The 16790-nt window shown below is 39.7% G+C and overlaps 1 protein-coding gene across 14 annotated transcripts in view; it reads right to left on the bottom strand.

The window, feature by feature from the left end:
- The window catches only part of FAT3 (FAT atypical cadherin 3), a 419137-nt gene that overhangs the window by 182190 nt on the left and 220157 nt on the right, over positions 1-16790 (bottom strand). Inside the window, exon 4 of one of the 14 annotated variants that reach the window (XM_068669129.1) lies at positions 7050-12818. The exons of the other annotated variants lie outside the window; for them this stretch is intronic. Within the exon in view, the coding sequence (XP_068525230.1) occupies positions 12523-12818 (296 nt within the window). The 3' untranslated portion in view covers positions 7050-12522. Of the gene's footprint in view, positions 1-7049; positions 12819-16790 lie in introns of those variants that run through there. 14 annotated transcript variants of the gene reach the window in all.

The raw sequence follows: 16790 nt of genomic DNA, 5'->3' as shown, positions 1-16790 counted from the left end.
GGGTACTTGTAATGGGAAGCAAACCCACCTTTTTTCACAAAGAATAAAGTACCGGTGGCAGATAAACCTTACCATGACCAATAATTGTTCCTTACAAGCCACAGACATGCTTTTATGTTCCTAAGTTTTTTGCTAAACATTTGTTATGTGGATACAACTTCTCATCCTACTCTTTGCTGAAGATATTTCAAAAACATGTAAAGCCCTAACAGCTTTAGTTTCTTTTTCTTTTCTCTATTTTTGCAAGCAAAGCAGCAATTTAAGTCCACATAACAGACCCAACAGATTTGCATTAAAAACATGTGACTTGAAAACAAAAACAAGGAGCCTTTTGACAAGCTCACTCTACAAACTGATGAATATAGTGTACCTAACTGTGATGAAATATTTAATACTACAGCCTATTTGCAGTTCACTTATAAAAAGCCACTGACAACTCTGAGGAAACTGTGAAAAACATACTAAAGAATTCTGCTGATGAAATACATTTTTAAAGGGAAGAGTCATTCTTATATTTTCATAACTAACACGGTTAGCATTAAGAAACTGCTATTGTGACTTTGACAATACCCTCCTGTGGATTCGCCCTTACCTGCATTCATAGCCATGTGCTTATGACTGTGCAAGCCCGAGTACTACACAGGGAACAAAGAATCACAGATGTCTGAGCACGAAGTTGTAGAGCAGTTGGTGTAGACCAGGTCTACAAAGACTATTTTTTTCAGAAGCTTATGCCAACAAGAGCACCTTTATCTTGGATATATCCAAACACAAAGGTTCCTCTTAGTGTGATAGCTCCATATTAAAGAACTGATATGATACTGGGGAGGAAGCTGGAAATGGCATAGGCAGAAAGGAAAGACTCAGCAAACACAGAGAAAAGAAAGCTCTCCGGTGGATAATATCCCAAGTGAAGAAGCACAGCCAACATGTTTTGGAAATGCAGGGGTAGAAAGGGAGCGCAAATGAGAAGTAGTGCTGCAAGGATGACAATTAAACCCAACGATGATTCAGGAGAGGCAAGGGGTTGGAGTCCTCTCTTACGGAGGCATGTACTGTGCATGCTCTCTACAGCTTGCTTTGCTCCCCAGAATAAATTTGCAGTCAGTGAGGAATATGCTTCATCCTCACACAGAGGCATGACTTAGGTCCTGCTTGCTTTGACAGCGCATTTAGGGAACTGCAGGAAACTAGCCCAAATGCAAATATCCATACTAATGTTTTTAAAAATTAGATGATGTAAATTCTGCTAACAAGTCTTAAACAAATGGCTCAGCATTTGTTTACTGATTTTGAAAACAGATGTCTGAGAAGTTGTTGGAAACAAAGCATGGACAGTTGGAAACTTCGTTTCCAACTAGGAGCACTTTTTAGGAAATGTCAATGAATTCTAAAATTTAAGACTTTTCATAATATAAGTGTTCAGTACTTGTGATTGCAACTCCTTGCTAAAAACAAAACAAAACAAAACAAAAAACATCCCCGGGATTCATCAGAATGTTTACGTAAAGCAGGAAAACATAAAACAAAACTTGAATTTGATAAAGCAAAATTAGTCCAAATGCTAACACTTTAAGCATGCAACCATCAGCTAAAAGTGTAAACCATGATCAAATGATGTGCAGATTTTTATCCCACTTACTGTTACTGACCTGGACATACAACCCGGATATAATGACTTGACTACTGGCAATCCGTCAGTACCTTCAAAATGTTAATCTGATTTGCTTTGTCACACGTCTCCTTCCATCATAGTTAAAACTTACAGCTGTGTACATATTCATAGCGAACCTGTCATCCACAGCTATTCAAAAGCTCTATTGAAAGAGAGTATCACGCTTTCTCTTTAACCCAAATCATTTTATATTCAAAGACTATGAACAGTTGAAGACAGAGGTAACTGAAGACAGAGGAAAGTGGCAGGGAAGAAAGCTTGTGTCCCAACAGGAGCTTGCAGTCCAGGTGATCAGGGACAAGATCTTACGTCAGCTCAACAATCTGTCACCAGACAGATGTGACTTCCAACCACAGAGTCTACATCAGGCAGGCAAACTGATTCAGGCTCTTTACAAAAGAGATCACTAGGGATTTCTCAAAATCAGGTCAAAGTGGTTTACTTTTACTCAAGTCTCTTATATGGGTTGCTCTCCCTCAAGTAAGGTAAAACAGACACTGAGCCCAGGATGCTTGTTCATCTGGGGTTGGCAATCTCATGATGGCTTTTTAGAGATTCTGAAGCTACCTTATTTTTGGTGTAACAACAAACAAACAAACAAACAGATTTAAATGTACATCGACATTTCATCAAACTATCTGTGGCTACAGAACGTATGTCCTTACAGAAGGATGACCAGGAAACTTCATCTCTGAAGATGTAAAGTTATCTTATTTACAATAGCAACTTCCCAGATCAAACATTAGTACTGGGGAGGAAAACATCATATTACATCATAGTAAATAGTTTTATTCATATTTATATAATTAAATTACACAACTATACAAAAACATAACATAAAATAAAGTAACAATGAAGAATTAACATATCTGAACAATATTAAGTTATTGAAATAATGTGAACAAATCTATCAGTACCATTCTTCAACAGGGTCTGCACCTTCTATCCATGCGCACTTCAACACAAGCAAAGAAACATCCATGATTATAAAATCAGAGATGGATGCCCAGCAACACAAGAAAATGTAAGAATGCTTGTGAGCATTCATTTATATCATGAATCAATCTAGCAGATTTAATACTTACACAGGATAAATTACATGACTGTTGAAATTCAGCTGCCTACAAATGCTCCGTGCTTGAAAATATTCGTTATTTGTCCTACTGATTTCTATATTTAAAATGACAGTTTTGTGAGCTGGTTAGGAGTTATTTACCCATATATGCTGCACTTGAAAATGGCTGGACTCCTATCCCTCACTACAGAAAAGAACTAAAGAGGCCTTATCTCTTGGGCCTGATGGAAATATAAGAGATCCAGTATCTGGCAGCAAATAATCTGACAGCAGTTGAGTCTTCTGTTGTTCAGCCAGTTTTCAGAGAGACTGGCAAAGGTGGATCCTCTTCATTTTAAGTTTTACCAGGAGCTTCTTGACTTGAAAATAACCATTTCTCTTTGGAAATGGCTAGTGCCATTCGCAGGGTCTATTCACATCACCTTTAGAGCCTCCCCATTCCAGTAACTTTGGTTTTTGAAAAGTCACAGATGAAACCACACTCCTTTGACACAGTTTAGGTCAGGTACTGTCTCTATCATCCTAAAATCCTCTTTCCATGAGGATTCATGAAACAATAAACTAAAGAAAGCAAGATTACCAAAAAATAGAATGGAGAAAAAACTGTCAGCCACAAATTTAGTTAGGTATATCCAAAGAGGCACAGGTATTGTTGGTTTGCAGTTTACTGATGGTTTGCAGTTGGTGGTTTACTGATAACAACTTTCTAAGCATCACACAGAGTAAAAACCCTTCCATGTGCTGAGCCTGGATATATAGCCCTGGTAACATCAATGGAAAGTCATCACTGCCTTTGAAAATTCACCTTACTATGCTGTTCGTTTTATTACACATTTCATTGCTCAGACACCCACGTCCAGGCTGAACAGTATGTTCAGAACAACCCATTAATCACCAGATTAAATGAAAGAATACAGAAGACAAGACCAGAAGGACTTTAAGAAGTTTTGTCCATCTCACAACCTCAAAGCTGGCTCACCAATACCTAACTCATTCCCAACAGATATTCTTTTTCCTCCTCTTACCCAGCTTCTGAAGATGTTTCATGACTTTTCATGTTTCCTTACTTCTGTGCTTTGCTACCCTTACTGTTACAAAGTTTCCTATAAAGTTTGGCCTAAATCTCTCTCATTACCATGAAACTTACTGAAAAAAAATGAGCCTGGCTTTTTCTTTTGATCACAAGTCCAGGGAAAAGGTGTCATGTAAAAAAAAAACTGATGTAAGAAAATCCTTTGGAAGCCTCCAGCCTGAATATCAAGTAAAGGAGAAGAGCAGGAGAGAGATGAGCTGTTCAGGCAGCGCACGCCTGCAGAAGGGGCAGCAGCATCACCATCTGCTGGAAGGAGTGAATTTAGCTAATGTACCAGTTGCCACCAAAGGAGGAGTGAGAAATGCCTTTGGCAGATACGCAGCATAATGAGAGGAACACGGAGAAATCGTACACTGCCCAGTTCACAAGAAGTGAAAAGTTTAATGGCTTTCACAGACCACAGAATAAATCTACGGATAGTCTTAACTCAGGGTAATTTCAGATGTTTTGCACTTTCTGTATTAACTATCATTCAAATAATAAGCCCAACCTTTTTAAAATTCACCTCCCTCCTGTAAGAGGCCTCCTGCTATTGTGGAGGACTCTCTACCCAAGCAGACCCGGCGCAGGCCCCCCGTCGGTGTGATGGAGGGGTCAGGACAGCAGGCATGCATGCACTTCACGATCTGCCCATCAGTTTGGGGTGAACAAGAGCAATGGGAGTGTGAAAGGCTGATAATCGCCTCGGGAACAGATTGGGATCCTGCTGAGGAGGAATTTAGCACTTCTCTGCAAGCACCGCCTGGTCAGATGGTGCTCCTTCTCGCCGCAGCTCCGTGTGTGTGGTGCGACAGCTAACTTTCACAGTATTTCCCTGATATCTGTTCTCCTCCTCATGACCGTTGTAGTAGCTCCAGGGATCCTGCAAGGCAGGGAATGGAAGGCCTCCCACACAGTTGGAATCGGAACTCCCTGTGGGGGAGCTGGGGAGGTGCCTCCGGGGCAGCTGTGGGAGCGTGAGGGAGCGCAGTGCTCTCCAGAAGGACTCACGCCACCGCTGGTGACTTCAAAGGCAACTGAGAGAGAGAGAGCAGTGCCTCAGAGCACTTGGCCGCTAAGTTTGGCAGCCACAGCTTGGCTCTCGGTGCTGAGGCCTTCCAAGAGTTCATGCGGAAAGCAAGTTTCAAGTTTCTGCACGCTGATTTCACAGCCTGCAGTATCACTGGTGGTGGTGAGAGCCCAGTCTCCACGAGGGGCTGAGGAGGGTTAGCACATCAATTAACCTCACCTTTCGTCACTGATGAACGGTGTTGTGAGGTGTTGTAAGAGGAGAGTGCACAGATGGAGAACAGCAACAGCCATTGGGGATCCAGCAGCCACTTTTTGTTGGCTCTAGCAGTAAAAAAGGCTGGGAACTGAGGCTGAGAGAAGGATGGAATCACCAGAAAAGTCATTCCTGCTGCACCGCTCTCTTCTCATTCCCCTTTAGTACCACCAAACCTTTCCAAAGCCGTGGCCTCCCAAGCCCCTATACCAAGCCCCAGTAAAAGCCAGACGGGAAGGCGTATTTAATTTATGTTAGTGTACAAACGAAGTGGTGACAAGGCCCTCTGGAGCCTGTCGAGACAGGGAGGATCGCTCCTGGTTAGCTTGCTAACGAGCAACATGGAGAAGTTGTCACCACCAAAGATTTTAGAGCAAAGTAACTACTGTGTGGTAGCTCACTCTGGGGCAAAATAAAGCAATGCATCTGTCTTTGTGTCACGGGAGACGGCCCCTGGGTCTCCTTCTCACTTTACCCACACAGTGGCTCTTCCCCCATGTCCCTGGCCCAGTGCCACCATCGCAGTCCCACAGAGCTCCCAGCTCAGCAAGGCACCTACACATGCTCTTCTGATAACACCCTTCCTATCACAGCCCTAATCCCAGGAAAGTGTGTGTCAGTGAGTTAATTCCAGTCCCTCACACCTAGCGGTAACACTCCATTTACCAAGTTTTTGTGGTATTCAATAGCGGCAGCTATCTGCGGCCCACACTCTGCAGTCTGCTGAAAGCTGGCTTTGCACTACATCACCAGAGCCTTCACCAGCATCTAATATTGGAGCTATTTTTAAGGCATTTGTATTTTTCTTTTGCTGTAAGAAAAGACCAAAACCTTAACACTTAATGCCTCCTCAGAGCCCACAAGGCTGAACAGTGAAAATGATTATCACCATGTGCCTGAAATTGCTACATTTTATTAAAGCTGGCATGTCACATCCAAAGATTCTGCAGCAAGCAGGCTGCCTCGTGGATGTTATTACTGTGGAATCGCAAGTGTGAGCGTGGCACCACTCTGCAAGCTGCTAGGAAGGCTGATCAGATTTCAAATCTAATAAAAGATGGGATACTGAAGCCCTCCTAGCCTGTACTGCTAATTGCAAAAAGCACCAATCTGCTGATTTCAAATGCTTCAGAAGCAAATGCCCTAGCTCACAGTCCCCAGAACTTTATAAACAACATGAAATAAATCCCTACTTATAGTAAACAATGTCATCATCACCCTGTCATGCTTGATTACTGTCCAAAAAATAATGGTTAAGCATGGCAAAACATATCCCTGTGCCATCCACTTTTTAGGTGATACACCTGCATCTGTATTTTCAGCCTCTGGTGGTGTTACCCTTCTGTAGCCTGCATGGTCATGGACTCCTGGGTCAGACTAGACCCAACAGGTGCTCTGAGAGTGGAGATGAGATTTTGTCAGTGCATCACTAACACCATGATGGTTTACATAGATGACATTGTTTACTATAAGTAGGGCAGCATTTTGCTGCCAGCACGGCCCAGGAATAGCAAAAGCAAATTCCCTCAGGTTTTATGCCTTGTGGTAGATCGATGCTGGTGCCTAAGATGATGGAAACAGAGAAAAATTGCCTTGTTACAATATTTCAAACTCCCTCTATTTTGTGCCCTTCCAGCTTTTGACTTGATTGCCCATCATGCAGATTTTCCAGTGTCTAGTAAGTCATAAAGGCGTAGCACATGCTTCTGTCTCTTCTTTTTGTCCTGTCATTTCTTATCCTTACATCACTTGAAAGAACTTCATCATCTTCATGATGCTTATCTTAGCGCCAAGGTCGGAGCTGGTCAATGAATTTATATATATATGTGAATATATATATATATATATTAGGGGTATGCTCAGCCACAGAGACAAAGACACAAATCAGATGATCATGGAAGAAGGTAGGCTGTAAGAAATCACTGTGTGGTGGAAATATATTTGATTTATACCAGGAACCGTGTCCTTCCTGTCAAACCTTTTTTCAGAAAGCAGAAATAACTGATTTGAGTGATGAAGAGCATAAGGCTCCCTTCCAAAAGTTGCCACTATATTTCTTTAATATAGAGGTTGGGGTGTATTTAGAAACGTCTTCCAGAGTAACACTTTGTATTTAAGTGAGGATCTCCAGAGAGTGTTAATTCTGAAAACAAATATGATATTACAAGGGAAGCTACTTGTAATTCACAACAGCAACTGAACTAACATCAACTTCTTCTCCGAGTATTTACAGTTGCAGAATAATAGCAGTGCAGGGACATGCCTAGAAATAAGTAAGCATTCAGGCCTGTACCTTCTGTTGTTCTGCACTCTGGATAGTCACTTAAAACAATGAAAAATGTGTATTTATCATTGCAACTCTAGGTGAAGAGCATGCTGTCTTCGTTTCATGAAGGCATGACTGCAAACGGCTCAGTTCTGTGGCAAGCCAGGCTTAAAGTGCTTATTCATTTAGGACACAGAAAGCTGATGCCAGTATTCTCAGAGTGTTCTTTTGTCGTAAAAAGCCAAGAAGACACTTTTGTCTGAAAGTAACATACTTTCTATTATTTCCAATAATGAACATTCAAAACTGTTTTTCTTGTTTTGTTCAACTCATTTATCTAGGTATGACATTAAGTAACGCCAAGCAACAACACTTGTGACAGAAGCACAAATTATAAACAGATTAAAAAAATAATCTAAGTGATGTAGAAATCTAAGTTTGTGGTTCAGTGAATATGCCATTTAAGATAAGACTTGCAGAGGTGTTTATGTATCTGAATATTCAGACAGACGTCAGGATATACAATTGCACTAAACCAAAAATGGCAAGCAAGTGCCTGGACTGTGTTCTGAGGCACCTAATTAACACCCATGAAAGTCTGAATTTCATATTTTCCAGACATTTTACTCACTATCCCTTCAGTTATGCGTCATACTGGACTGCAAAACAGAGACCTCTCCTGGGGAGGTACCAGTAGTTTTCAAATGAATACTCTGTCCTGTTCACAAGGGCTCCTGGTGGTCACCCTAACAGTGATGATACCTTCCAATAATTATGACATGATGATAAATAGGGTACCATGTTCTGATTTAAAAGATTTTCAGTATGAATCTCTTCTGATATTACTGCCCCTGGGAACAACTGTGTGTTCTTACCCTAATCACACCAAGGAGACAGATAAGTGATTCCAGTGTTCTCACACATCTGGGAAAGACGTTTCAAGAGCAGAAAAAAAAAAAAAAAGAAAGAAAAGAAAAGACTAAATGATTTATCACCTGGAGAGAAGAGATTTTAAAAACAAAACAAAAAAACCAACATGCAGGTGTTTATACATTTAAGTAATATCAAATGTCTGCTACAGAGGAAATGTCTTTACATGTGGTAAGACTGACCCAGACTTTCAGGTGCAGGTCCCTAGCAAATGGATAGATTTCATCAGCGCTGTATAGCTGAGGTTCCAGCTATTGCAATGGCCATTTATGGGCTGCTCAGTGCTGATGAGAACTGAATTTTGTACTCTGGTGTCCACAGATATAAGGGTTTACCAATGGGACTACAGGTTTCCACATCATCCTGAAAATTACTAAAACTCCAATCACAAAGCTCTGCCCAATAAGAGTTTTTACTAAGAAGAGGGAGAAAAGTCAAAGACTTTGTGATGTCCACTTAGGGCTTTGGCTTGTGAAGGAATTTCAACAGAAACAATGGCAGTGCTACCTACAATGGCATCAAATTCGGGCGAAGTGACAAGTGACCAAGACCTGCTGTTGCTCAAGAGTGCCAGACAAGATTTCCTTGCATTGACAAGGGGCAATCAGTGGGCTCAACATACAAATGAAGCCTGCAGTTCTTGGGTTTGAATACAGTGCTCAGCATAAACCCACAAACTGGCATCCTTGCAGAAGAGACTGCTTGCATTTTTCATCACTCTCTTGCATTCAGACATCAGAGCAAGTGACTACGTTTGACACAGTAAATCATCTGAATACGAGCTATGTAATTGCTTCTGACTTTACATGGAAAAAACTTGGATAATATTGAGAAGGGTATCAGAGACATTTGAATAATGTTGTATTAAAACAAGTCAAGCTCATGAGCAACAGAAAACACAACACTAGGAAAAAGCAAGATATGTAATAGTGTCAGGAGGTACCTCTTCACCAGAGAGTTCACCGTGTCCCATTTGATTCAGAAGCCATTACCCTGCATCTGTATGTTAACGAAGCAGCTGTTCCACTGCTAATTGCTCTTCCGACAAATTGCTTTTTTCCAATTAAGATTTTATTATAGGATTTATCATCTCAAACAGAAATAGATGTATTTCAATTTTAGAAAGACAACAGAATGGTGCAATTATCCCCCAGTCTTCCAGAAGGGCATAAATCAGAATCCATAATGTCAAGGTTTTACAAGTTCTTTAGAAGTTGAGCAGACATCTAGGTATACACTTCTGTCAATGTCTGCCTCCACAAGGATACTCAGATTAGCCTGTTTCAATTGGGTTGCCTCAAGCCAGGCATTTAAGTCTTTATCTAGGCATTTAGGTAAATGGCTTGATTTTTCAGAAATGCTGAATGCTTACAAACCCTGTCCCCATTGCAGTCTGGCAGTCTCACACATCTGATTCCACAAGGTGAATTAAAGTAATAATTACATTTAAAAAAAAAAAAAAGTCCTCTACTATAAGGCTGTCTCTCAAAATGGTATTTTTTATGGTCACTTTTACATCATCTGAAACTGAGTAAATTGAAGTCAGCAACACCTAAGGAATATGGGATCTGAAGAACCTCCTAGTAAGTGTACATCTCAAAGTTCCTGCAATGGTCCAACATGGCTGAAGTACATTTCTCTGCTTCTTGTTTCTCAACAGAGTAACTTTCAGAAAGTAACTGAACACTGAGTTAACTGCAAAAGCTGTGTAAGTGCAGTGTCAGGTGGAAGATGGAGGTGTTGAAAAGCCTCCGGCACTGTACAAGGATCCCAGTTCATGCAGGTCCTCAGATTTGCAAGTAGCCTCACTGGAGACAGATGAACAGCTCCTGTGCTGGGCAAGAATGAGTTTAACTTTATGGCACTGGAGGAAGCTGTGACACCTGGGACCAGGGGTGTTTAAGTTAAAACTAAGGAGGAGAGTAAAGCATTATTTGGTAAAAAAATAATAATAATTAAAAAGAAAATAGAGAATTCTGCAGCTGCATAGACACAGACACGTGTAATTTTGGGAGGATAGCATTTCTAAGACACTGTATTTGTTTCAGGAAGACAAGAGAGGAAAAATTCTGACATCTATTTTTTATATTTATTCTTTGAAGAAACTGTGCTTTATAAACTTCTCCCCAGCTCACAGAGATGTCATAGAAAATTCATGCAGTATGGAGGTGTGATCCGAAGTTTTATGAACTTAAGTACTGGACTATATACATCTTACAAAATACTGCTACCAAGACCCTAAAGCTGTGCGCACTCACTGGACTGGATGAGTAATGTTATTTTCTCTTCAGAGGAAAGCCAAATGGTTACCACAAAAATAAAGTATTTATCATCCTTGCAGAAAGATCTGAACACCAATTTCCTGTTCAGAAATAGGGTGCACAGGCAAACCAGAAGAGTTTCAAGGGCGCAGCTGCTTCATCCTATTGCTCACAGTAAATGTCTCTGTGAGAAGCCAAATATCAACCAGCAATAGTACACGAGCTGAAGGGCTACAAATGCAACAAGGATGGCCAGTCAGAGACAGCTGCCCCTCTATTGCCAGTGCTTAGGAAGGATTAAGGGTAAATTTATTTTCAAATTAGTTATTTTTGTTGGTGTTCTGTTTATGAACATAGAAGACATTTCATTTTTTTTAAATTTCAAAACAGTGAATTTTCTAAAGAGATTTCAGGGGCTTTTTAGACAGCTGGAAACAACTCTGACAGTGAATTTATAACTGGAAAAATGTAACTACTTTAAATACAAACGTGGTAATAACCATCCATCTATCAAGCACCAGATTAGAGTAATGGATTACAGAGAAGAGCCACTTTAGTTAATCAGGTTGGACTTTGTAATATTTTTGTGTTCCATAAATAATTTCTAACAGGAGCTTTACTGTTAGAGACCACTTTGAGCAAATGGTGAAAATAAGTCTGTCCTCTGCTTTGTCAGAAAGTATCAAAGGAAAAGACACACTGATGGATACCTCTGCCCTTTGAAGCAAACTATTAGAAAATCAATCTTGTAAAAGATGACCTGCACCAGTACCAAGGAAGACCTAGCAGCTACAAAATCATACACTGACTGTCTGAAGTAACAAGGCTAAAAGGGGCAAGTCACAGAGATGCAAATCTGGTTATTTTCTTTAACTTAAAAGGAAAAAAACAATCAATCAGTCAATCAAACAAACAAACAAAAAAACAAACATAGAAAACCACTAAAACTTTCAAGGTCTCAGACATGACTTGAGAATACAACATTCACTAAGGCACTTTGCTGAACGTTATACTAGGGGTATGATTAAAGGGTATGATTAAGTGGTCATGTAAGAAGAGCATCGGTATTTTTATGTACTGTTTTTTTACCAAAATTGCCTATAATACATCATATGAAGCTGAAGTATGGCAAAGCCAACAAAATTTATAGAGACTAAGGAAAGTAAGTTTCCTTAATTATGTAAAATCTTGGATTCCCTAGGAACATTATTCTGGGCTACCCTTAGGAAACACATCAATAATATAATAACAGCAATAAGTTAAAATGATGAATCCATTTATGGCAAAAGAATCCGAAAAGCTTAGAAACACTGCAGTCCTGATGCCTTCAAGCTTCACATGCCCTTCAGGAAGATGCGAGCCTTTCAGGAATGTGTGTTGTGATGATCAGAAACTCAATGTCATTCAGTGAGATGCGTGCCACCAAAGAGGCATTCCCCTGATGGATAGGTAGTGCAGCGTTGAAGGCAGTAGGCAATTAGTAAACAGCACATCATGCAAGACAAAATTCTGTCTGAAGTGATCTGGCAAATTTCTGCTGTTACGGAAAGTGGTAATGGAATGTAATGGCCACATATATCAGATGAGGTCTCAGTCATTAAGATCTCACCCAAGAGAAGAAAACACAATAAAATGGGCAGTCTTTAATCCACATAACAGGAAAGGATAAACACTGAGGTGATTCTGCCAAGATTTACATCCATGGTTCCAGGAAATCAAGGTATTTTTGGCTTGATGCGTAAGGTTAATAATCAATCTTGTCTGGCTGCTCACGTATCTTTCATCCTGAAATATTCTGTAGCACTTAAAAATAATATACAAATCGAAATTTCTATTCATAGGAACATTCACTCCTACTCTTCACAGTTAAAGAGCTCATAGCACATGCTAAGAAGTAATGGACAGGGGCAACTTGATGTTTTATGGCCAATGAAGATCATTTTATGCTACCTGTAACATTAAATAACCATACAGTTATCCAAGCTCTTCCACCAAGAAGTAAACAACTCAGTCTGGCTCTTGGGTTTCTGTAGCTTTCTTTCTCTTGCTTGGAGTGCAGGCCATAAACAAAATGGGGATATTAGGCACAGGATGAAAAGACAATCTTTGATACAGAGCAGGGTGAACAAATCCCTGTCAACTGTTATTAAATACTTCAGTATTAGCCACTGCCTCAGGAACACAACAGCTCCTCCGATAGATCTATAATGAACGCAACTGAAGTTGCACGCAAGTCCATGCTGTAAGGTTGCATCTTCAAAAAAAAGAAAAAAAGAAAAAGGATTAAATAAAAAATATCTTCCATGTAATTGGTTCCTATTTCATGAACTGTAGCTTTTGTGAACTCAGGAACTAGCCACAAGGACTTCTAAATATCTATAATATCTATGGCCAAAACCAATAAGGATGCATGGGTTTCACAAGAAACAATGAGCCTTGCCTTCTGATGCACATGCATTTTTAATTCATGTAACCCATACTTTGCCCTTCATTAATCTCTTCTCAGTTTCTTTGCTTACCTGAATATTATCTCCTCTCTATCACTGTTAAGACAATAACAATATTATTTGAGAGAACTGAGTGGTTGATTGAGATTAATGTAGTATTACACTTCCAAAAATGCCCAGTACTGGATGCTTCCTATGGAGGTTCACTGTAACCATCATCTGTAGAAGACTAGATTCCATGGAGGAAAACAGACTTTTTAACTCTATCATAAGCATACAATTCTTTTCCCTTTTTCCCCAAAGCATAAAATCTGATATCACTTACCATTTTTTCCTCCCAACTGTAACTGTGATTTATATGTTTCCCCCTGAAATACTTCTACTTCACATAACCAGAATTTCTGAAAACAGCTCTGGGAAGCTCTAGTACTATCACCCTGCCTGAAAGAGGATAATACCCTCAGGAACCTAAGAGTAAACCATATCTTTTAAACCATACTCTGTCAAGCCTATCAACTTCCCAACATGAGAAGAAAAAGGGCTGCTTGTTATTTAATAGCTGGAAAGGCAAGTGACTGAGGTTCATGGATCTGACCAAGAGTCACTGCTGCTTAAAAATAAAACTGTGGGATTCTAAGTGAATACATTTTTTTTTTTTTCTGAAGCTCAAATTCAAAAAACTAAGTTTAATTTCCAGACTGATAAATTTGACTAAAAGCAGAAAATACGTAGAAGACTACACCTTGAAGACATAGGTTGACATCTCCAGCAAAGAGGAGAGACAAGCACTCGTCTGTCCCCCAAATTATATTTCATCAGTGAAACAGAAAATAAATGTGCGTCTCATAATGCAACTTTGCATCCAGAGTAACTTCCTGGGAAGTCAGCAGATTTTTTGTTATTGAAAAACTTTTTTGTTACTTTTCATTACAGAAAGCTTAACCTGAAGAGCAATCTTGATGAAGTTATTAATAGCTACAAGAGTAAGTGAAATAAGCACTTTTATATAAGAAATCTGCCCATATTCACTCTAAACAGGAACTCTTGGTTCAGTATATCACCAGGAATGCTAGTTAGCACCTCTGAACAGATCATCTCAAAGTATCTTTACAGAAAAATTAAAGGAGGTTCTTGGACCTGGGAAGACACATTCGTCCTGCAGGTCCCAAGGTCTTTTGGAGACGTGTCACTGTCTATCCTGCTTGAGTTTATATCCTCTATCCAGCTTGACAAAGACTGGTTTGGGTACTTTGCTTAAATTTAAACAGCAGAATCATCTTCAGCAGCAGTAAGTAGCAGACCTAAGGACACAAGTAATGACCTTCTCTAAACCTAGCAGAAAGAAGAAAAAAAAAAGAAGCCATAAACAGCAAAAGATCACATACTCTTCCAGTTTCTAATGCTACTGTAAGAAAATTCAACTTCCAAATTTAAATATATTGTGAAGAATTTGCCAGGTGTGGATGGACTATTTGTTGGTGTGTTCATTATGAATTACTCTGAGTGAAGTAGCTGGCCATTCTGTCTCTTCCTAACTTCATGGTGAAGCTAGTACCTGAATCCTTTCTCCCTTCTGCTGGCTCACCATGAGAGGAGGGCAGAGGAGGTGAGCACCTCTGTGTGCTGCTTCCTTTTGAGGAAGCAAAGCAAGCCCTGGCCATTCCTGGAACTAACTCCTGAACCTGATGGCTGCTCTTCAGAGACTAAATTAAATGCCACAGCTAATCCATCATTTCACTGCAACAGGACTTTCCCTAAGAAGCACACACGGAAGGATCTGATACAATAGCTGCCTGATTACACTTCTGAGAAAACCCCATTTCTTTTTTTTTTTCTTAAAAAAAAAAAAAAAAAGTGCTCTGTAGTACAAAACCTTGACAAATACCACTTGTTGTTGTGTAGACAGACTACAGTAAAAGCTCTCCTCTTTTTCCAAGGTGTTCTTCCTCCATTTCAGACAGATCTGTGATTCGCTGGACAGCGAACCATTGACTGAAGCACCCAAATGCTAGCAGAAAGCCTGTTTTGGAGTAGGTGCATAGGAGTTCTACACTCCCATTAGCTTCTGCGAGATTGATTTCCTTTACTTACGCTGCCTTGCATGACAAATTGTTCTTGATGCAGAAGCTGATGGAAACATGAATGGCCCCACTGAGGATTCTCTTTATTAAGGATGTATGAGGGGATGCACAACTTGTTTAGCTGAAGGAGAATGACTCAATCCCTTCTGACATTAATGTAAAAATCCTTTAAAGTGTAGGTCAGTCCCTTGGTTATTTTAGGGACCCTGACAGCAAAATATTGGTTCTTTAAGCTGTAAGTCTTTTTTGTTTGTTTTCTTTCAGAAATGCCCTTTCCTTTAGGAAACTCCACTTACTACTCATTAGGGCTAGATACTACTAAAAAACTGAACTACAGCCATCCTATAAAACTACCCCACAGCCTTACAATATGTGATGAGATATATCAATAACCTTCTGAATGTCCTTAATCTCAGGAGTGCCATTATTGCTCTTTGATAGGTTTGAAACAGAAGTATAAAGAAGACAGGACAGCACATTTTACATTCCCCTTTGCATTACACATCACCAAATTTACTTATTAGAAGAATTATGATTGTTCCAAAAAAAAGAAAAAATAACCTTGGATGTCTGACTGAACAAAATCTGTGCATTTTCTACCTCTTTAAAGTCAGTCAAGGAGCTTCTCGTATTCATTCTTTGAGGCTTTAGGCAACTGATATTCAGGAAACCAAAGATTTCATTATGATCTCTTGTATTTTCAGTAATGGTTTGATGGAGATTAACCTCTGGGTTACAATGAAAGCTCTCATGTCTTCTGTTTGCAATGACTAAAAGAATTATCCAGCTGCATAAGATTATTCCCTGTAATGAAACTGAAAAGGTAACACAAAACTTTTATTGTACAAAGCCAGACAATACCATATATTGTCGTGCTGAATTGTGAGACAGAAGGACAGAAAGACAGCCATAAGCAAGGTGGGGGCAATCAAAAAAATTACTGCAGTTTAAAGACTTATTACAGACCAACAGTAACGTACTGAGTGCATGCTCCATCCCTGCTGCAAGTGCGAAGGAAAGCATGCAAACTTCAGCTACCCTCATGGTGATTTTTGCATTGTAATGAGTCAAGAGCATTCGATGTCGATCACCATGCTCTGCTGATGAGAGTAATTCATTAACCACAGCAGCTGTAGTATTTACATCTGTCAATACCCTCCTCCTACACAGAGCTGGGAAGAGTTGTCAAGGAAGGCATCACTATAGTGAGGAAGGACAAATGAAACAAAAGACATTTCAGACAAAAAAAAATCAATACGCAGGGTGAATAGAGAGGCCAAAGGAAACGGTAATTAGATAACGTGCTATAAATGTACTCTGTATAAGCAGAGGGAGAAAAAAAACATCCTCGAACAACTAGTGAAGGGAAGAGGACTCAGAAATGTAATTGTGGTTAACTAGAGGCAGTTCTGTCATTGTGGGAGAGGAAATAATGTCAATAATGTCTCTGGACTTGAACTGCCAGTCTCCAAAGTGGTCAAAACTATCTAAATAGAAGTGACTTATATCACCCATTTTAATCGTGATTTAAATCAGCAAGAGGGAACAATTCATTTAAATAATCAATTCTAATCTTGTTTTGCAGCAGCACTTTTTATGTATTTCCCTAAAGTGAGTTTTGGTCCAGTGACTGGTAACCATTAAAATACACTAACTTGTGACTAAACTGTAACTACTCTAGATTGGGCACATTTTTCT

Source organism: Anas acuta, chromosome 1 (assembly GCF_963932015.1).
Source record: "Anas acuta chromosome 1, bAnaAcu1.1, whole genome shotgun sequence".
NCBI lineage: Eukaryota > Metazoa > Chordata > Aves > Anseriformes > Anatidae > Anas > Anas acuta.
Note: the sequence above shows the minus strand (reverse complement) of the source record. Positions and strands in the feature narration are given on the sequence as shown.